Below are 21,837 nucleotides of genomic sequence, written 5' to 3' on the forward strand. Positions count from 1 at the left end.
AAGGGGAGAGGGGGGGCAAGGCGGAGGGATTGGAGGAGAATGTTCCAGAGTTTTGGGCGTAACGGCTGAAAGGACGACCTCCGATGGTGGGGACGGTAGTGGATTAGGGAGTGAGGAGGTTGGAGAGTTAAGAAGGTACCAGGGAGTGAAAGGATTTGAACACGAGTGTGTGGATCTTGCAGTTGATCCGTATGCAGGCAGCAGAGTTTTGAATGAGCTGGATCTTGTGAATGGTTTTGCTGGGGAGACCGGCGAGGAGTGCGTTGGAGTAATCCAAGCGGGAGGTGACAAAAGCACCGATAGTGATTGGTGTCTGTGCATGTGTGTGTACGTGTGTGCGAGAAGGTGTGTTGCACATTGCTAGAGAATGCACGAACACCGCTCAGTGTTCTCTCTATTATAAGGACATCTTTCAGTTAACCATTAACCTGTGCTGGGGCGGAGTAACTGGTCTGTGCGGAAGGGGACTGCTGGTGCCTTCCTGAGATCTGATCTGTAAAAATGCATCAAGCGTTGCTCTGATCAGTGATGTGATCAATTGATTTGATCAGTTGGAGAGTCTCTTTAACCCATTATGGCAACTGAGCAGGCAATGTGCTGTAACGTAACTCATTCCATCCTCTCTGTTTCTCTTGCCACAGGGGGATACTGGAGCAACAGGACAAACAGGACCAAGAGGAGATAAGGTCTGAGTATAGTAAGTTTTTTTTATAGCCTCCTACAGTCACATAGAGGCATTAGCACAGCGAGGTGGGTAAATCCAGCAAAGTTCACATAGGATCAACTCAACTCTTTGGCTATTGGCTGACCTGAGGGAGGGGGTTTAAGTCCCTTCCCCGCCTCCGCCAAGGAAAATGGGAAATTCAGGCGTCAATTGCAATATGAGGGTTCTATCCCAGACACACAGACAAACACAGTCGGGCCTGCAATGTCAGGGGGAGCTACACAATACCGCCAGCCCACAGATACATACCCACAGCTACTCACGCACATTACAGAAATATTGACACCAGCAATACATCTAAACACCACAAGCGAAAGTGAGATAGCGACCCAAGTAAGAATGTTGAGGCTGTTGGGATGTTGCTGTCTGTCAGCCGAGGCGTTCTTCTCTGAAAGTGGCCTCTCTGGGTAAGTGGCCTTTCCCGGTGGCTTGAACAGACTCTTGTGGAAGCTGAGGTGTGCTGTTGATTGCAGGGTGAACCAGGAGCACAGGGATCCCGGGGTGAAAGAGGTGAGGTCGGAGAGAAAGGCAAGGTTGGATTTGCTGTGAGTATCAGCCGAACTTCATACTGTCTGTACTGTGGTTACTGCTCCCTCTCCCTTTATACATTTCCCTAGACTGTGGCATCTCCTGACCTTTTGGACACATAATAATTTGGACAAGCAACTAACTATCCCTAGGAGCTGGCTACCAAAGGGTTAGAACTGTGTGCCACTGGCTAACTCTGAACAAACAGAGTCTGTGTCCTATCATGTTCTCCGTATTCTGCATTGTTCAGTATTCTGCAGTCACAAGTCATTTGCTTGGTGTGTTCCTGCTGTGATGGATTGATGCAGAGTTTTTCTAACAATAATCATCCTTGCATTTGATATAGCGCCTTATCACGTTGACAAGACGTCTCAAAGCGCTTTGCAACATACACTGTAAAGTGGAGTGACTCAATTTTGTAGGCAAACACCACAGGAAATTTGCAGAGAGCAATGTCCCAGAAACAGCCATGAAGTGAGTGACCAATTTTGTCCATGGAGATTGTTGGCCAGGACTTGGCACTGTGCAACCTGCGCCTAATACTATCTGGAATTTGGTAGACAGGGTCCTTTTCCCCCCCAGGGGAGAGAATGAGCATTCCATTCCAGACTCGGGGAAATGTCTGTGTGTAAGCAGAATACTTGTGTGGAATTCTCAGTCTGCTTTAGATGTTCTCAAGCATGCTGAAGGTTGTCAACCTGTGTCAGTCACTCGGCTGACCAAAACCAAAAGCTGTTTAAAATTGTTTAACAGAATATAATGTAAAGGAACTGGGCGAGTACCCGAAGCTTATTGATTAGAGCGCTCCCCTCGCAAGCGAGAGGACCCGAGTTTGATTCCCGGGCAGAGCGAAACCTTTGGCAAGTTTCCTTACTCCACACACCTCTGTTTAACTAGCAGTACGTAGGGACCAGGTTGGGGGTTTCGATGGGGGACTAATTTGGGGGTTTACGCCCACAAATTACACAGTCAATCCACTTTACAATGAATTCTGTGAAGCACTTTGAGATGTCTCAACGACATGATGAGACGCTTTATCAAATGCAAGGATTATTATTATACAATCACGGGCTTGTGGAGTCCTGTAGCTCAGTGGTTAGAGCACTCGCTTTGTAAGCGAGAGACCTGAGTTCAATTCCAGGCAGGGCGAAACCTTGGGCAAGTTTCCCTACTCCACACAGAGCCTAATAATAATCCCTCAAAAACCCAAAACAAAAATAAATTGGTCATTTTCATTTTCAATCTAGGACTGTTTGTGGGACATTGCTGTGCGCAATTGGCTGCCGCGTACGCCCACAAATATACAATCAATTCACTTTACAGTGTGTTCTGTGAAGCGCTTTGGGACGTCCCCCCGACGTGAAAAGCGCTATATCAAATGCAAGGATTATTATTATTATTATTATTATAAGCGAGAGACCTGAGTTCAATTCCAGGCAGAGGGCGAAACCTTGGGCAAGTTTCCTTACTCCACACAGAGCCTAATAATAATCCCTCCAAAACTAAAAACAATAATTAATTGGTCATTTTCAATCTACGACTGTTTGTGGGACATTGCTGTGCGCAATTGGCTGCCGCGTTCGCCCACAAATATACAGTCAATTCACTTTACAGTGTGTTCTGTGAAGCGCTTTGGGGCGTCCTCCTGACGTGAAAAGCGCTATATCAAATGCAAGGATTATTATTATTATTATGAATTATGCTGATTACTTGTGGGAATGCTTTGACGCTTTATGTCACCTTCCAGGGGTCTCCAGGTGAACCAGGCTCAGCAGGCGAAGACGGAAAACCGGTGAGTATTCACAAAGATTGAGGGACGTGAGGAGAGAGCTGGAAAGCGTGCTTCATTTTAAAACAATAAAGGGAAGTTTAGAACGATGGGTAGCGATCTGATTCTGTTGGACAATTTTCTAGACTGCTACGCCCTAGAAATGAGATTGCATCTTTATGTGGGAATGTGTCGCTAGAGTACTTCACATCAGGTCCTTGTCATTCGTCTCATCTTACTTACAGCCCCATAATACCTATGAGTTGAGCTCCTTAATTCAGCGCTAGAGAGATACTGAGCAAAACCGATACAGACAGAGAAGGCAAGTAGCAGGGACAGGAAGCATCAGAGCAAGCCATGAGCTATGCCCATCCAGTCTTGGGTGTTGATGGATTGAGAGAGGGGGAGGGGGAGGAGTCTTTTCAAAGGAAAGCTCCCTCTTTGGAAGGATAATCATATCTGTAAATCAAGATTATGAAAGGATTCGATAAAGTGGCTGTTGACAGATTATTTCCTTTTGTTGGTGAATCCATGATGAAGGGGCATAAGTATAAGTTAGCCAGTTGCAGATCTAATAGTGAGTTTAGGAGGAACATCTTCGCACAGCGGGTGGTGAGAATGTGGAACTTAATGCCAAAACCTGTGACGGAAGCAAAAAAAATCAATATGTTTATGAGGAAACTTGCTGTATATATGAGGGAGAAGGGAATAGAGGAGAGGGGAATAGGAGGGGTTGAGTCTAATGTGAAGTATAGACACTGGCGTGGACTAGTTAGGCCGAATGTCTGTTTCTTTACTGTTACAGTCTTTGTAACTCCACGTAAATAGGAATCAAGCACTGTTATCTTTCAGAAAAAATGTTTTAAATGTTCGCCATGAATTAATGATTCACGATTTGTGTTGTAAAGCTTCAAAGGTTCATCAGTAAATAAGTCTGTTCTCTGTTCCCTAACCTGTAAATAACCTGTTCCTTTGTAATAACTTCTGTTTTTGGTGCCAGTAATATGTAGCCCAGTTATAATTGTGTATGTGTATGCTGGTCTGTAACTGGTTACTGTTTCTCATAAGGGTGAGTATGGGAGGTTTGGGTTCTGAAGGGTTTTACTGTCAGCCAGACTCTCATGGTTATTATCGAAGCCATGTTTAACCCGTGCCGTTCCTTTGCTGTGCTGGGGACGGTTTCTCCAGATCTGGCTGAATTCTCTCACAAAATTAATGTAGGAAAAATGGAATCATTGGAGACAGTGAAACCTGTTCAGTTTGGTCTCTTGAAGGGGCATCGTCACCCAGTGAGGATTTCTGTCGATTGATACCCATTCCTGGAATGCTAAGATGACCGGAGGAGAGAGTGTGGTGCTGGAGCACGTCACAACCGGGTGGAGGGGTTGTGAGTCAGCCTCCACAGTACCTCTCCTCTGCCTTCGCTTTCTGAGCGTCTTTCTGTCTAGACTCAATTGATCGCTGACGTTCCTTTTCCCCCACAGCCGCGAAGCGGCCCTTAATGAAGACGATGCCCCTTTAAGTGCGAGCCTCTTGACAATGTTCTGTCCTAACCGGGGTTTCTGTGGAGTTTGTGTTCAATGTTGTCCCCACCACGACTTGTGTTAATCTCTGAAAGTCACGTGGGCCAGCACTAACCTCTACCCATTTGGCCCATCGGCTTCACTTCCTGCATCTCACCTCAACTATCAGCCCTCAACTCGCCCCCTCTGCTCTCCCCCTCGGACGTTGGCCCCTCACCTCAATTCTCGGCCTTTTCCCAAAGCTCTTGGCCCCTCACTGCGTCCCTCCACTCCTCATCTTGTTTTACTTCAGCCCCACACCTTGGATTCCCAGTTAAAAAAGAACAGATCCATGCGTGGCAACAGCAGAAACATGTACGGAGAGCAATGTTCTTACAATGGGTTATATCGGTGAAGTGTCTCTTGGTATCTAATCAGTTGGATCCAATGTTCCCTTGGATGTTGTTACTGTCTGTCACCTCCTGTCATTGTGTTGCTTGTTTCTATTTAAATTCAGGGTCGACAGGGGTACAGGGGGCTGCCTGGCCGTCCAGTAAGTAAACTTGAGTAGCCTCGAAGCATCAAATGTGCTGAGCTTGGTGCTGGCATTTGGCTACAGGATAGTTTCAGGACTGCGCCTCTCTCTTGCCACTGCTCGGCCTTTTGTGTTACTAACAGGAGAGACCGATTACTGGAATCACTGGATAGCAAAGAGGCTTCTGCTATATTCTTACTAGAGTTGACGCCACAGTCAGTCTATTCATGGGCCAACAAGAGGCGATAAACATGATATCCAAAAATAGCTAACTTACATAGAATATACAGCAAAGAAACAGGCCATTCGGCCCAAATGGTCTATGCTGGTGTTTATGCTCCACATGAGCCTTCTCTTGCCCTTCCTCACCTAAGCCTATCAGCATAATCTTCTCAGTGCCTTGGGACGGCCTCCCGACGTGAAAGGTGCTATACAAATGTAATCTTGTTGTTGTTGTATTCCTTTCTCCCTCACGTACTGATCTAGCTTCCCCTTAAATGCATCTAATCTATTCACCTCAACTATGCCTCGTGATAGCAACTTCCCTGCTTTTCATTTCTATCCGTCTAGAAATGAACCCCAATGCTTGATTTGCTTTTTTTTAACGGGCTTATGAACCTGTGTCGCTACTTTAAGCGATTTGTGTACCTGTACCCCTAGATCCCTTTGCTCCTTTACCCCATTTAGATTCTTATTTTCCAGGCAGTATGTGACCTCCTTATTCCTCCTGCCAAAATGCACCACCTCACACTTATCTACATAGAAATTTATTAGCCAATTATACGCCGAATCAGCAAGTTTATTAATGTCTTGTAATTTGTTGCAGTCCTCCTCAGTATTAACTACATCCCCCCAGTTTGGGGTCGTCCGTAAATTTTGAAATTGTACTTTCGATCGTAAATTGTGAACAACAGTGGCCCCAATACCGATCCTTGTAGAACACCATTTCCCACCCTCTGCCAGTCTGAGCAGCAACTTAATTCCGAAGTGTGTTCGACGCAGATTACAGTATAATAGAATTTACATTTATATTGCGCCTTTCATGTCAGGAGGGTGTCTCAAAGCCCTGGGCCAGAAGGAAGAACCTCAGAGTGTGCAATGGGCTGTATACAGGAGTTTAGCTTGGCATTGAAAGCGCTGTCCGTCAAGATTCCCATTTCTTGCTCTGCGAGGACCACGCTACCAGCCAAGGCTTTGACTTGCAGGGTTAACGAGGAGCCGAATGACGTAAAGCTAACAGTAATTATTGATAATTATATAGCTGACAACGGCTGTGACGTTATCTAGTGGTTCCAGTGGTCTCCGTCTGTCTGTCTTCGTCTCGTCAGTAGCCACCAGTCTTGTTCCTGTCTCTTGTCACCAGTCTTTTTATTTTACACATCAACACACCGCGGCCTCAAAATTAAAATGCAGAATGCAGTGACGAGACGTGCTTTGCTAGAGATTCTTCCCTTAACTTCTGGCATGACTCGAATGTTTGCAGGGAATGCCAGGCTTTCCGGGAGTACTGGGCCGTCCGGTAGGTTTGCGAATGATGCATTTTATACCCGCGCATTTGCATGCGACGCAACTGATATAACAGATCTTTGCTGTTCTAAGGTTTTTTTTAAAAAAAAGAAATATCGCATGCGCTTTTGTTTAAATAAATACGCTGCAGTTTTGATTTGATCTGATTTGCGTTTTGCTACGAAAGGTTATTTGCCAGTAGTTTTTTTATTGAAGAATAGCTTGTGGCCTCCTACCCCAAATTGCAGTTAGAAATGGGAAGGGTGGAGGAAGGGAAGGGAAGGGGTGAAGAACAGAGACCCTAATGTGTCGTGCACAAACCTTTCGTGTTCGTGATCCCTTCTACTTCACATGGTCTCAATCTTCCAGATCACCGCTAGCAAGTGACAAGCTGCGCTGTTTGTCAGCTTGGTTCTGTATGAGTCTGACCCCCCCACCCGACTACCTTCAGAACGATCGAGTACTGCCAGTCTAGCCAGGCTGATCCAGGGTTTCATCCCAGATTGGTATCCAGCTCCTTTTATGTAGGAAGGAAGCTTTGAAGGGGCCACCAAATCTTTCCCAATATTTTGGCTTTTTGAACATGAAGTTAATATCACAGTTTTTTACAGGGAAGATTTATCCACATTAAATTGTCAGCCTTTGAAGGTTAATGTTTAGTTTGTGTCCTGGGGAAACTGTTGTGCACTGTTCACAACGGAAGGAGTTCTCCCATTTGCGCCACTCCTTTGATTCCTTATTAGAACACAGAACAATACTTTAGGTTACACCGAGACAGTGGAATAAGAGTTGCAAAAGGCATTTAGAGTTGCAAAAGGCAAGTTCAGGACAGACCCCAGTAAGTATATCCTTACTCAAGAATGATTAAAGCCTGGAACACATTGCACACAGGACATTGGACTCATTAAATATCAGCTGTAATGGGAGGACAGTTGGGTGGGTATTCTGGAAGGATGAGATCAATTGGGCCAAAGGGCATTCTTCATCCAAACAAATCTTGTGAAATTGAACCAGTATTTTCCAAGCATTTCAGCTAAACAAATCCAGGTGTATTTCACTGTAGGGAATGACTGGGATGTTCCATTAAACAAGTTATTTTAATTTGTTACTGAAACCTGTGTTATATGGCACAGAACTCCTGCCGATGGTTAACTTGTCTTTCCTATGCAGGGAAACCAAGGTGAACCAGGGCTCCAGGTAAGTGTGCCTTTAACCCAGCGCTCTGTATTTTCTCCGCATCCTGAGGTTTTTAAACAGCTCAATAAACGAGGAGTTTAAACAAGGAAGTTTATCATTTCAAAGGGGCAATTTCAAGACAGACACCAGGAAGTTTTTCTTTATGCTGAGGGTAATTAATGACTGGAACAGTTTTCCAGAGAGGTTGATTGAAGCCAGGTGCTAGGATCCATTTAAAAGAACAGTCTGATCTTGTGATGTTGTGGTTGAAGAATGGTGGGGTGGATGTTCTGAAAAGATGAGATCAAATGAGCCAAAGGGCCTTCTTTCTTCATCCAAACCGATCTTGTGATCTTCTGAAATGCAGGTGCTGATTTCTTTTGTTACGCACTCCTAGAATATTTCAATCCATTTTGAATTATGAGGCCGGGTTGATCTTGTGGACATCTTGTGGCTCCCTTAGCAAGCTATCTGCCCCCCCGCCCCCAACTCCAGAATTCAGTTGTTTTATGAACAGAAAATTCACTTCCAAAATAATTCAGAAGAGTCCAGATCAGACCATGAAAGATAAAGAGGAAGAGGGAAAAGAATGAACCATAAGCCTCCTGCCATTGTGGTTTCTTGCTGATTCCTATTTTATGAGATGATGGTGCCCTGGGGGGTGGGGGCTGAAGGTAAAAGGATGGGAAATACAGCAATACTAAATACAAGGGATGAAGGAGCCTGGAGGTCTCTCAGAACAAAAGGGGAAAGTGGGAGGCAGAGTTTAATGTGTTGTGCTTGGGAGGTTTTCTCTATGCTGGACCTCTGACCATCTCTCTTTTTTCTCTCAGGGTCCATCAGGCCTTCCAGGTTCCCCTGGTGTTCCTGGGCTGAAGGTCAGTTGGACGTCAATTCCCACTGCGTTCTTAAGCACTATTAACTGTATCTGCACAAATTCCCGCTCTGTGCAATGCTAGCACATATTTCGCTAGGACAGCAGCCTTACTCATCTGCAACCACTATGCTATTTGAATATAATAATTTAATAATCATTACATTTGATATAACGTCTTATCATGCATGTCGTCGAGACGTCTCAAAGCGTCTCACAGAATATACTGTAAAGTGAATTGACTGTGCATTTTTGTAAGGCGAAAATGTTAGCCTACAACGTATGCAGTCCCTGCACTTTACAGTCTATTAAATGTAAGGATTATTTATTTTATAATATCGTCTTAGTATAATTGGAATGTTCACTGTCTGAAACCAACCCAAAGGGGCATGTCACTTTTCTACCTGCATGTTGAATACTTTGTGTAAAAGACGCCTCTGGCTTTACTTTCACAGGGGATCCAAGGTGATGCAGGTTTGAGCATACCAGTGAGTATCTTTCCAGATAGCAAAATCCTAGCATATCAGCACTTCGATGTACACAGTTACCCCTCAGTTGGTAAAGTCATTGCCTAGAGTGGAACATGGAAGGTATCAGAGTTGGCTGGATGTCTACTGAGTGAACTAATCTTAGTTTGGGTCTCCTGTTGGCCTCAAGTTCCCCACAGGTTGAGTGCCTGGTGACTTCAAACTGAAAGCATCCCCGTAGACGTCAGAACTGGACTTTGCTGTGTTGTTGCCCATGGTTGACTACCCTGATGACCAATATCAAACATTGGGAACTTTTTTCTAAATGGGACCGACCCAACTGTTGACACCCAAGACCAGAAATTCCACCTGGTCCTAGCCTGCACGCCATTTCATTATCATATTTAAGGTGGCGGAGAATTGTGGAAAATTCTTCGATTGAGTCAAATTGGAAAATGTTTTTCTGCAGTCCTTCAAAAAAGGATTTTGGTTTCCAAATTAAGAACGAACTGATGAATTTTTCCACAATTCCACACCAAATGGTCTCCCAGCCTAAGACTGGATGGAGTTTCAGGCTCTCTCTTTTGTGGATATGTCTGCACTTCTGAGTCTTATTGATCAGGTAGACAGTTTGATCAACCACGAGCAAAGGCTTGGTTTAATGTGGAGATCATAAACCGTGCTGTGTTATGTGCCAAGCTCATCTGTAATTCTGTCTTTTTTTCCACTCTAGGGCTCACCAGGACCACCGGGCAAAATGGGATTATCTGGAAACACTGGTCCAGCTGGAGCTGTGGTGTGTATTATTTTAATTATGTCTACAATTTCACTTTATTTATCATTGATCCACAAAGTGCACAGTCACTCCAATTTACAGTGCATCCTGTGAAGCGCTTTGAGGCGTTCTCCAATGTAAAAGGCTCTTTTCCTATTGTAAGGATTATTATTATTATGCTATACTGACTGATGAATTATCAATAATTATCCTTGCATTTGATGCAGCACCTTTCATGTAAGGAGGATGTCTCAAAGCACTTCAGAGGATTTACTGTAAGGTGTAGTGACTGTGTATTTTATAAACGAACGCAGCCACTAATTTGCACACAAAAATGTCCCACAAACAGCTGTGAAGTGAATGATCAATTTTTATCTGGGGGATTGTTGCCAGGGCACTGGAAGAAACTCCCTTCTCTTTTCGATGGGTGCCATGGGATCTGTAAACTGTACAAGCGCAGATGGGGCCCTTTGTTTAACATCTCAACCGAAGGACGGCACCTCCGACAATGCAGTGGAGCGTCAGTACAGACTGAGCTCGACTGAGCTCGAAGTCCCAACTTGGGGCTTGAATCTACAACCTTCTGACTCAGAGGAGAGAATTCTATTAACTGAGCCAAGCTGACACTTGAATTAAGTCCGTAAACTGCATCCAAACCAAATATCAGGACACGCCATCTCCTTCAAAGCAAGCTGTTGATCTCCAAATAATGAACTGAGTCATTTGTTAGCTAACTTGGTTTAAGAGTGCAAGTGAGAGGTGGCAGCAGGCTCCGTTTTGAGTTAATTGTCAGTCTTTGAAGGATGGCTGTGATCTGCTGTAATTGCATTCAGGCCACAGGTCACTTACTAGCAGCACTTAAGTTGTAGTGTGATGGAGTGAAGTAACAGATTACCTTATAAAACTAATTTATCCCCCCTACTAAAAGTCAGAGGATGTGTAAAATAATATCAAATTGATGTGTTAAGTACTGTACAATCTTTTCTAGGGCCGCAAGCAATCCTGTACTGCAATTTTGTGAAGAATTATCACCTGGTTTTAGGACCAATGATGTCCCTGACTTCACTTAATCTCCCCATTCCTCCCTATTGTACCTATGAAACTATTCTTTACAGTATATCTCTCTCTCTGCCCTGCATGGAACAACCCATTCGTGGCAGCATAGTTGAGTGCACTTGATACAGCGCCTCTAATGTCAAAACTTCTCTCAGCGCCTCCACAGGGGATTTCTGTCGGTTGTGCTGACTGTGTATCTTGTAGGTTAATGCAGAAGCCACTTGACACCTCATGTACATTTTATCATATACAATCCTTACGTTTCATAACAATTCTTGTTATTTATCTGCACCCAGTCTCGCTGCTGCTCCACTCTCTTCGGCGAGGACAAGTGCTCAGTCATTGACTAATGTTTCTTCGCTTCTTTCCAGGGTCCACAAGGCCTCCATGGACTGCCTGGCCAAGTGGTGAGTCAAAGGACGTTTGAACTCTTGTGTGTTGAACGGAGAATTTGCTTTGCCTGGGCTTCTTCTTGGCTCATTGAACGCTGGGCCTAGCGAGAGGTTTCTCATTTGATTTTATTTTTCAGGGAGAACCTGGGAAGCCAGGAGTGACGGGGAGAGACGGAGTTCCTGGAAAGGATGGACAAAATGGACTTCCTGGGAAAATGGTCAGTGTTCATTTTTGTTTCCCCATCTGACTCCTGGGTAGTTGGGGTCATTCTGGAGATAAATGCCAGGGTACAATCACAGCTCCACTGATCCAGCTACTGTCTGTCAGTAAAGGTAGTAAAGAAACTGAGATTCTGAGTGCCTTGGGATGCCCTCCTGACGTGAAAGGCCCTATAGAAACTTAATTTGTTGTTGTTGTTGAGCACTCTGAGCACTGTACCAGCAATGGGACTCTCGCACTTCGCTCTTAGAAAGACAGAGGCTTATTGCGAAGCTGAGTTCGCGTTGCTGTCTTGGTTTAAAAACTAAATACTGTATCTTTATTAATGGCCTGGAACAGTTTTCCTGATGGCTGTTGTTGGTAATGCCATTGCTCAGTGTGATAGTGAACCAATCAGAGAATTTCTTAGTGTATCCCTGGTCTGTGCTTAGTTAGCAGATGGCAGCTGGGATAGTGGAGTTGCTATAATTGGCCTGAACGTCATCATTTACGTTCTGATCTTTGTTATTGTGATCGGGTCTCGCCACACCTGAAGTCCTGCGTATAGTTCTGAGAACAGTGATGTAAAGGAGCAGCCCAGGCCTTAGAGGCAGTTAGCAATGAAGATGAAAAACAAATGAGCTCAGAGCAACAATTAGACAAACTGAGGTTCCAAAGCCTTGAAATATATAAGATTCCAACTTGGAATGAAAAAGTGAATCCAGAAGAACATTTTCACATATGCCGAGACAGTAGGGTGAGAGGGAATGGTTCAGGGTTGCGAAATGGCCAATTTCAGAACAGACACCAGGAAGTATTTTTTTTCCTCAGAGGATAATTGACAACTGGAATGGCTTACCAGGCCAGCACCCTGGGAGTCATTCACAAAACAGTTTTATTGCTGTGATGGGAGGACACTAAGGTGGGAATTTGGGGAGATTGAAAATAAATGAGCCAAAGGGAGTTCTTCATCCAAAGTTCTCTTGGGTCTGACTCTTGTCCTGGATGTTATCACTGTCTGGTGCTCATTCCCAAGTGGTCACTATTTGTCATCCAATCAACATTTGCATTCAGCCAAGATCATCAACATATGTAAAAGGAAAATCAATGTAAACATGAGGGAGAGGGGTATAGGAGAGGGGATTCAGAAGGGTGGAGGCTAATGTGGAATGTTTCCTTGCTGTAACAGTGTATGTGCACCCTAAAACCACTCTCCCACTTGGATATCGCAGACTGAGGGAGCCCAAGCAATACTGAGAACAACAAATTACATTCATATAGCACCTTTCACGTCGGAAGGATGTCCCAGACGCTGTAAGGTTAAAGGGTTGCACCTTTAGTTGGAGATTGGAATCAAGAGGAAAGGAGGAATGGGGGTGGGAGTGTGGCCGATAGCACGGGTCAAAGAGAAAAGTCTTGAGAGCGTCCATTAGCTTGGAAATCCATAGCCTAACAAAGATAGGTGGCTGTACTGGTCTGGCCTCTTCAGGTAATGCTGCCAGTTCATTTGGGCTTTTCATTTGACAGGGAATTCAAGGACCTGCAGGCGCTGTTGGACCCAAGGGTGAACCAGGACCTTTTGGACCCCCTGGTAATGTAAGTTCATATTAAATACTGGTTAGAACACAGGAAACTGAGAAAACTAATTTGTTAGGTAATGAACGATGTCAACAGATTTGTATTATGATACTTAGTTTCAAATATAACCAGCGTCTAACATGCTTGATTTGGGAAGATGCTTTGCAATCCATATTCTCCACAGGTTCGTTCCTCTCCTCTTGGCTAATCTGGGTTTGTTGCATATCCCCTTCCTCCTACCCACCACCATCAGAGGCCAAGCCTTCAGAATCCCTGCCCTTAATCTCTGCAACTCCCTCTCTCTACCCCTCCATCTGTCCACCTCTCTACCTGTCTTTCAATCGTAGAATCGTAGAAATTTGCAACACAGAGGGATGCCATTCAGCCCATCAAGTCTGCACCAATTCTCAGAGCAAAGTCCTCATTCAATCCCACTGCCCTGCCCTATCCTTGTTTATCCTGCCAAATGCTTCCTTAAAATATATGTCTTTAACTGCATCTACGGTCGCTCCTCCTCTTCTTTGCTCGGCATCCGAACCATTCTTGTGAAGCGCTCTGAGAGATTACCTGATGGGAAGTCCATTGTGTACGTGCATCTTGTTGCTTGCCATGAGACAATGGTAAAGACCAGGAGATATAGGTACGTCTGATTGTTTGGGGATTCAGTTGCAAGACTCTATGGAGTTTAACAGGGATTTTCTGTCTTTCATTTTGATCTTGTGAAAGTTCTTCTAAAAATGTGTTTTATTTTCAGACTGTCATTGGCCCTCCAGGAATCAAAGGAGAAAAGGTAATTATTCTTGGATTTCATATCATGCCTTGTATCTTGAGGAATTGAGGAACAGCCAGGACCTTTCTCTCCACTTCTCTTTTTGACTAGTACCATGGGATCTGTAACACCAACAGAACCTTGGTTTGATATCTCATCCAAAGGATAGCGTCTCTGACAATGCAGCTCCCCCCATCACTGAATAGAATATCAGCATAGAGTGAGATCAAAGTCCCAATGTGGGGCTTGAAGTCAAAACTTTCTAACTCCAAGGCTACAAGATGAGCCAGGCTGACATCAAACTGAGGAGCCAGGATAAAAAGTCCAAGGAAATAAAACCTGTGAATGTTGCAGCTTGTATATTTCATTATTAACAGAAAAATAAATAAATCAGAATAACCCTTGTATTTGATATAGCCCCTTATCAAATCAATGTCTCAAGTGCTTCACAGTAATTATTGCTAAGTAGTTATTAGACTGTCTATTTGTAGGGCTTTCCGGCAACCAATTTGCACACAGTAATGTCCTAGAAATAGCCAGGGTCGATTTAATTTTTTTTAGTTTGGGTGTATTGTCAGCCTGGACACCAGGAGAAACTCCTTTCTCTTTTCGAATAGTGATGAGGGATTTTAAGGTCCACCTGAGCAGATGGCACTTTGGATTAGCGTCTCATCTGAAGTACGGCACTACCCCCTAGCACTACCCCCTCCACCCTCACCCCCCACTCCACTCCAACCCCCCCCCCCCACCCACCCACCCCTCCCCCAGCACTGCAATGGAGAATTGGCCTATTGTCAAAATAGAAGCAGTGAGATGCACTCCATGATTGTCCTCAGTGTGTGATTACTGTGTTTAGGGAACTCCTGGGGTGTTCGTGCCTGGAATCACTGGAGCGAGAGGAACAGTGGGAGAACCGGTGAGAAACCACCTTCATTTGCTATGTTCACACCTCTGGGCTGGTCTGAACTTGAAACCCCATTGCAGACTCACTCATCCAATCCGCACACAAAAATTTTGCATCCATTTTAATTATTTGACTTGTGTTTCCACAGCAAGGCATCAGCACTGAGTTTAGGCACTCGCACTGTTACATGTGGTGGAGGGTGGGATGAGGGGTGGGGGATGGGGGTGAATGGTGGCATAGAAATGGGCCTCGAAGTTGGGGAAGAGACGAAGGAATGGGAAGAAGAAGTGAGAGTAAGATTGGGGAAGAGTCCCTCTGGGACGTGCATTTGACATTTTTTTCTGTGTTTCTCAGGGTGCGAAAGGTGATCGAGGTGAGGCTGGTACGAGAGGAGACAAGGTGCGAGGTTTAAGACTTAAATATTGGGCATTTAGCATCAACTACCCTCTCCCCCACCCTGCATTCCGACTGAAAACCTTGCTCTTTGACCGTGCTTACGGTCTCCCCCCACCCACCCTTCCTCCCTCCCCCCAGTTCCAGTAAGGCTCTGTCACTGTTAAGCACTCCGCTGCCCCGCGTGAAGGGAGTTAAATAAATGCAAGTTGTTATTGTTATAAGTTGGACTCTGCTGAGATATGTAGACTGCACCCATCAAATAAGCAACAAATTAATGCATTTGGAATAATAATCTGACCCAGAACTCAACACCTGTCTCACTTGCTCATAGTGAGTGTTTAGTGATATTGTGATGGGCTTTGGAGCAAGTAGTCTTCCCTGCAATCACTCTCTATTGCAGTTGCTTGCGTATCAATGATGTTGATCTTGATCTGGTCATAACCTTCCCTAGCCTATATCTTTATGCGGCTCCCAAGCTCCAAATATACCACCTCTTTCCAATGCTCTTCCTCCTTCCTGCATTCTCCTGATCAAAGCTGAGACTCATTGCACTATGTCTTACTCATTCTTTCCCAGAACTCAAGAGTGGATCTTCCTCAGTCTTCCTTTCCCACAAACATAAACCTCAACCTTGTTGTGACCTTACCTGCTTCTTAATTTATCTGGCCTTCTCTTCTTCTCTCTTACTCCTCTCCGCCTTGGTGATGTCTTACTCTGTAAGATTTCTAAGCAGGAAATGACATTGTACAGAAGGTGATGTCAGTCTCTGTGTCCTGCGCTTTCATGAATATATTTCTTTAGTGGGAGGAAATGGAATGGAGTATGAAATTGCTTGTGTTATTTTATTGATGATTGGAACGCCATCCCTTGCCTCCTTCAAGGCACGTCTCAAGACTCTCCTCTTCGACTTCTTTTGGCCACCCTCCTTGCCCTCCATCCTCCCGACCTGAAAGGCGCTATACAATTTTGCACTGTAGTGTATTGTATAATACATTTGTATTGTATTGATGCTATCAAGGTGAATTCACGCCTCCTTTTGTTCTGCTATAGGGTGAACCTGGTGTTCCTGGAAACCCGGGAGAGGATGTGAGTGTCTAACCGTGGTGTGGTTTACCTGCTCTGCTGCAAATGAAATGTGATTCACGAGTTCTTTGAGGCGAAGAATACGCATTGAGCTCCAGGGCCTGACAGACCAATGATAACACAATTGTTACCACCCGGGTAACAGTCAGCTGAGTACAGGCCAAAGATCTAACCTGGGACTTTTCTGGTCTGCAGGTCTCCACTAGTTAGTGCATGTACCATTTGAGTTGTGGTTTTAAGTTGTATTATGATTTTCTGGATGCTATCTGTCCTTTAAACCGCTTCCTTTAAAATTCCCAATTTAATATATCGCCACACGGACTTTGATGGCACTACTTACTGTTTGGTGTTTTCCCATTTGTCATCCAGGGTTTAAGAGGAGCCTTTGGCATGAAAGGAGTTAAGGTAAGAGACCAAAAAAATGGTGCTATCTCAGCCCTTGAACGGTAAAACAGTAATTGAGATGGTTGCAAACATCAGCCTGCTTCAGATCCCCTGCCCACCGTCTGCTGGTCGGTGACATCTCAGCCATTCTGCCCCCCAATATGTGTAACTCCATCCCAGAATCCCACCAGCTTTTCCTCTCCCTCCTCCTCTTCAAGATCTATTTTTTCGACCGCGCTTTTGTCCACCTTCTCCCCTACCCCTGAGTTCTGTGCGAAACACATTGAGACATGCTCCTTGTGTGAAAGGCACTATTGTACTTGTGTATTTATTAGGTGTAAGTCGTATAAAATCAATCTATTCACACCTTTACACAAGTCGTGTATGATATGACTTATGCAAGTTTGACATAACTCGTACTCTGCATAAATCATATTAAATGTACATTCCCAACTGATGACTTATATGAGGTTTACTGTATATAAATCTAAAACAATACAATCTCAAAGCCAAATGTACATTTTTGAGGAAATGGTACTCAGTTTATTAAAAAAACACTTAATTCCATTATTTCTGAGCGAAAGAAAGGAGGAGTAAGTTTGGGTGGGGATGTGATGTCTGTGCTGACGGCAGTGTTCGAGGGACATTCTCTGGGCTGTGAGAAGATCTGACTGCCATCTGTGTCCTCCAAGTTGCTGGAAAGCTGAATTTTGAAACGTTTCACTCTTCAGGGTGAACCTGGCATTGGTGTGACGGGGCCAGCTGGGCAGGTCGGGCCCATGGGGCTTAAGGTGATTATAATTGCGACTATTTATGATTCCTGATGTTTTCACAGTAGAGATAAGGTCCATTCTCCAGTTTATTTGGTCTTGTTTTTTTGTAGAATTACTTAAGAGTAGTTCTCAGAAGCAGCAGTAGCAGATAATTCCAATCCCTGCTTCCCGAGACTGAATCTACCGAACTCTAAGATGGACTAGCCAGCCTGGCACATTGGCAGGACTCGGAGGAACAGAAGAATCACTGGGAGCTGGGATTCTTCACATTTGACTCCTAATAGGAGTCCTGTAGCTCAGTGGTTAGAGCACTCGCTTTGCAAGCGAGAGACCTGAGTTCAATTCCAGGCAGAGGGCGAAACCTTGGGCAAGTTTCCTTACTCCACACAGAGCCTAATAATAATCCCTCCAAAACCAAAAAAAAACCAATAATAAATTGGTCATTTTCAATCTACGACTGTTTGTGAGACATTGCTGTGCGCAATTGACTGCCGCGTTCGCCCACAAATATACAGTCAATTCACTTTACAGTGTGTTCTGTGAAGCGCTTTGGGACGTCCTCCCGACGTGAAAAGCACTATATCAAATGCAAGGATTATTATTATTATTATAATACCCCTGTAAGCCAAAGCCCTAATGAGTCAGCTGGTCCTGGCTGGACAAGCAGGAAGAAGCTTGCCATTGTTCGCAATGTCATGCTATGTAGTTTTCGTTGGCTAAAGGCCAGGAATACCCCCAACGCACAGTTTGGAGTCCAAACCTTTGCTTTTTCCAGTCCGCACTTGAACGCTCTGGGATTAGGTGAGCAGGATGCCTCCCTCCGGGGAGAGAGTGCACATTGCCTACCACCTAAGGAAATTTTCCAAACATGTACGAATGTATAGTCTGGTTTGGAGACACTTAAGAGAAGGAGATGGGTTCTGGACACCTGGCTGACTAAGCTATGGTTGTAATGTTATGTATTGCAAACTGAAGTCTGAGGTTTGATCTTTTCAGGGCGATACTGGGTCCCCAGGACCTCCGGGTCCCCCAGGGCCCCAAGGCCTGATGGGCATCTCGGGACTGCCTGGCCTGAGAGGCGAAGTTGGACTTCCTGGTCCCCAAGGTCCCGGAGGAGAAAGGGTAAAGTGGACTCACGTTGGACAATGACTTTTCTGATCTTGTTTTTATCAGCTAGCCTAACAATTTGTTGATAGGGATTGTGACACATCCCCACACTCCTATTCCAGGGGTCTGATGAATGTCTGAGAGTTTGATCTGCTTAAATGGCTGAAATTGACTCTGGTTGGAGGAGATATATCTCTGCTGAATAATGCGAATCGTGCGACAATTCCCTAAAATCCTCTAAGTGAAATGGGATGTCAAGCCTCAGTGTAATTGCCAAGAATATATGGAAATTGACTGGTTGGGAAGGATTTGTTTTTGATACTTTGGGTGGGATACAGTACAAAATTGAAAGAAAGCACCTGGACTGTGACTGATACACTGGATACACCATCCAACACAAGGGACATTGTCCGAACTGTGACTAACACATGGGGTATATTGCCCGATTGAAGGTAATAGCACCTGTTGTATATCTGTAATGTGGTCGACGTGACAGAGCGTGTGGTTCTTGACTGCTATTTCTTGGGTAAACTCTTGTTGTCCGATACACAGGAGCGATCACAATAGGATCTTTTTTAACGATTTCCTGGAACATACTGTAACTTCAAATAAAACTCATCAGACTACAATGGAATGTGCCTACTGGGGAAACATAGAGTTCAAACAAGAAAGATTTTACGATAATAGCAAAATCCCTTTGTAATTGTGAGATCGAGATTTCTCCAATAACCTCTAGATTTTGCTTGCTGGGTTGGTACACTTCAATGAAGGAGCAATGGCCCTTTCATTCAGCAAAGGACTAAGATCGAAAACCTTTCATTTAGCAGTAAAATATTTGGTATCCTGTTGAATAATACACACAAAGCGTTTAAGGTGCTTCCATGTTGCTTTCACCCATCGTTCAACTAATAATAATAATCCCCCGACTACTCTAAAACACCATCAGTGACTATGCCTTCAGCCAATATGACTCTAACCTCTGGAACTCGATGCCTCAATCCCTCCACCTCGCCACCTCTTTATTTACCTTTAAATCCCACTTTAGGACCTATCTCTTCGTCCGCGCCTTTGGCTACATCCCCTTTCTCTTGCTGGGCATCCAACCCCATCACTGTGCAGCCCTTCAAGACGCTATCTTGTGGTAAGGGGCGCTATGTAAATCAAGCTGTTGTTGTTGTTTAAGGGAGCTCCAGGCTTTCCAGGAAGAGATGGAATAACTGGGTTGCGAGGACTTCCCGGACCCCCGGGACCCCTGGTTAGTGACCTATATCTTGATCTTATTACATATTACTGGGTAACGTGTGTGACATCCTGGAAATACCCCAGTATTGCACCAGGTAATCAATGCATGGGTGTGGAGTGGGAGGAGAGGGGTCTTTGCTAATTTGTATACAGTATAAATAAGGCTCTTCGGCTTGACAGTGATACAATATTTTAGGTAATTTAAAATTTTTATGCTTTATTCAGGGTTCGCAAGGATCAATTGGAGTGAAAGGTGATAAGGTAGGATCTATTCTTTAGTCGTTTATTGGTGTATTTGATTATTACATGACAGTTACTAAGTAGGTAGCTATTACTGAGTCTTTGTGTCTCTCTTAATTACGACACAGGGTGAAAATGGGGTTGGAGTTGCTGGACAGAGAGGAGAAAGAGGCGAGCCAGGGTTCAGGGTAAGTGCATTGCTTGATGTGTAAGTGTAATAATAATCCTTGCACTTCATATCACACCTTATCGCATCATCTCAAAGCCCTTTACAATGCGGTGACTGTACATTTTGCAGCCAATTTGCACACAGCCATATCCCCCAAAAAGCCATCAAGTGAACGACTAATTTTATCTGAGAGATTGTCAACAACCGATTCCATTTGTATCGCGTCCCTCACGTCGGGAGGACATCAGCCAGGACATCGGGGGAAACTGATTTGGTATTTCAATGGGATCTATAACGTCCATCCACCTGATCAAGTAGACAGGACCTCGATTTCATTCAAGGGACTACATCTCTGGCAATGCAGGGCTCCCGTCAGATCTGCACCAGAGTGACAACTTGGACTGTGAGCTCAAATTCCCGATGTGAGACTCGAACCCACAACTTTATACTCTTGAGACAAGAGTGGTACCGACTGAGCCAGGCTGACGCCCGCTCTCCTCATCGCACCTTTCAAAAGTGTTTTACACAGTGAGTTAAGTTGAAGTTGAAGTGTAGCGACGTTATGCAGCAAACAGGGCAACAAATCTGGGACAGGATAGACGAAACGTAGAGCTGAGTGATGGGAACCCGGAGCCTTGACATTGCTGGTTAAGAGTCCAGCAGTTTTATGCAAAGAGCAATTCCAATTATTAAAGGAACCTGGTCATTTAATAATGGTGATATAGGATGACGAGATGAAGTGTGTATTTGTTATAAATCTGACTGTCGTTTGCTGAACCTCTCATTGTTGTTCCTCCAGGGGACAGACGGTCGGCCAGGTTTGCCGGGCGAGAGAGGATCACCGGTAAGTCACCATCTGTTGAAATTCACCCGTGAAGCAGCTTTTCATTTTTTCACACCAGCCTTTTGTTTTGTAACTCGGTCCATTTCCTTTTTCAGGGACTTCGTGGAAACGTAGGAGAGAAGGGAGACAAAGTAAGCATCATTATTAGTAATAAGAATAAGCCTTTTACTTGATGGTGTGCCTTTCACGTCAGGAGCACGTCTCAAAGTGCTTCACAGGATTTACTGTAAAGTGGAGTGACTGTATTTTGTAGATGAACAAAGAGTTCTGTAACAGACTGGGGCGGTAGGGGCTGAACAGTGGAACATTACTTGTCTTTTTCTCAAGGACTATGTTTGATTCCAGCAGAGGTGGGGTGGAATTCTTCCTTCGAACGCCGTGACCTTCACTCTCATTACTTGTGAATGGCTGCCAGTGTCGTTCATTCCCTGTGTGTATGCGAGTCTCCCTATCTGTCTATCATCAGTCTGTCTATATTTCACTCTATCCCTGTGTCTTTCTGAGAGCGTGTATGTATTTGTACGTACCTCTCTGACGCCTGCCTGCCTGCCTGTCTGTCTGTGTCCATGACTCTTGTAATTCTGAAATGAAAGCCCCCACTTTACTGAGCTGACTTAATTAATTCCATTCTTGTTCTACACCCATTACAGTATCGCTAGCTCAATACCACACTTCAGCAGGTATGAGAGTCCAGCACTACTGCATAAGGAAAGTAATGTTGAGACATAACTCAACATTAAGAGATGTTTGTGTTTGTCTTTAGGGTGACCCCGGAACATCTGGAAAGAAAGGAGACAAGGTGCGTGAAAACCTATAATGTATAATAATAATTATTCCAATTGATTC

At 44.5% G+C, this 21,837-nt stretch overlaps 1 protein-coding gene and 1 non-coding gene across 2 annotated transcripts in view; both read left to right on the forward strand.

The window, feature by feature from the left end:
- col7a1 (collagen, type VII, alpha 1) overlaps window positions 1–21,837 on the forward strand; it is a 99,120-nt gene that overhangs the window by 56,821 nt on the left and 20,462 nt on the right. The window contains exons 70-93 of the mRNA XM_042339701.1: window positions 642–686; window positions 1,198–1,269; window positions 3,000–3,044; window positions 6,541–6,576; window positions 7,734–7,760; window positions 8,573–8,617; window positions 9,069–9,101; window positions 9,814–9,876; window positions 11,283–11,318; window positions 11,441–11,521; window positions 13,030–13,098; window positions 13,835–13,870; window positions 14,706–14,765; window positions 15,108–15,152; window positions 16,200–16,235; window positions 16,602–16,637; window positions 17,348–17,407; window positions 18,386–18,511; window positions 19,680–19,751; window positions 19,964–19,999; window positions 20,107–20,166; window positions 20,947–20,991; window positions 21,087–21,122; window positions 21,755–21,790. Of these exons, the coding sequence (XP_042195635.1) occupies window positions 642–686; window positions 1,198–1,269; window positions 3,000–3,044; window positions 6,541–6,576; window positions 7,734–7,760; window positions 8,573–8,617; window positions 9,069–9,101; window positions 9,814–9,876; window positions 11,283–11,318; window positions 11,441–11,521; window positions 13,030–13,098; window positions 13,835–13,870; window positions 14,706–14,765; window positions 15,108–15,152; window positions 16,200–16,235; window positions 16,602–16,637; window positions 17,348–17,407; window positions 18,386–18,511; window positions 19,680–19,751; window positions 19,964–19,999; window positions 20,107–20,166; window positions 20,947–20,991; window positions 21,087–21,122; window positions 21,755–21,790 (1,236 nt within the window). The remainder of the gene's footprint in view (window positions 1–641; window positions 687–1,197; window positions 1,270–2,999; window positions 3,045–6,540; window positions 6,577–7,733; window positions 7,761–8,572; window positions 8,618–9,068; window positions 9,102–9,813; window positions 9,877–11,282; window positions 11,319–11,440; window positions 11,522–13,029; window positions 13,099–13,834; window positions 13,871–14,705; window positions 14,766–15,107; window positions 15,153–16,199; window positions 16,236–16,601; window positions 16,638–17,347; window positions 17,408–18,385; window positions 18,512–19,679; window positions 19,752–19,963; window positions 20,000–20,106; window positions 20,167–20,946; window positions 20,992–21,086; window positions 21,123–21,754; window positions 21,791–21,837) is intronic.
- On the forward strand, window positions 2,331–2,402 carry trnat-ugu. The gene has a single exon. It is a non-coding gene; the product is annotated as a tRNA-Thr (tRNA).

This window comes from Callorhinchus milii, unplaced genomic scaffold, assembly GCF_018977255.1.
Source record: "Callorhinchus milii isolate IMCB2004 unplaced genomic scaffold, IMCB_Cmil_1.0 Scaffold12, whole genome shotgun sequence".
NCBI classification, from domain to species: domain Eukaryota; kingdom Metazoa; phylum Chordata; class Chondrichthyes; order Chimaeriformes; family Callorhinchidae; genus Callorhinchus; species Callorhinchus milii.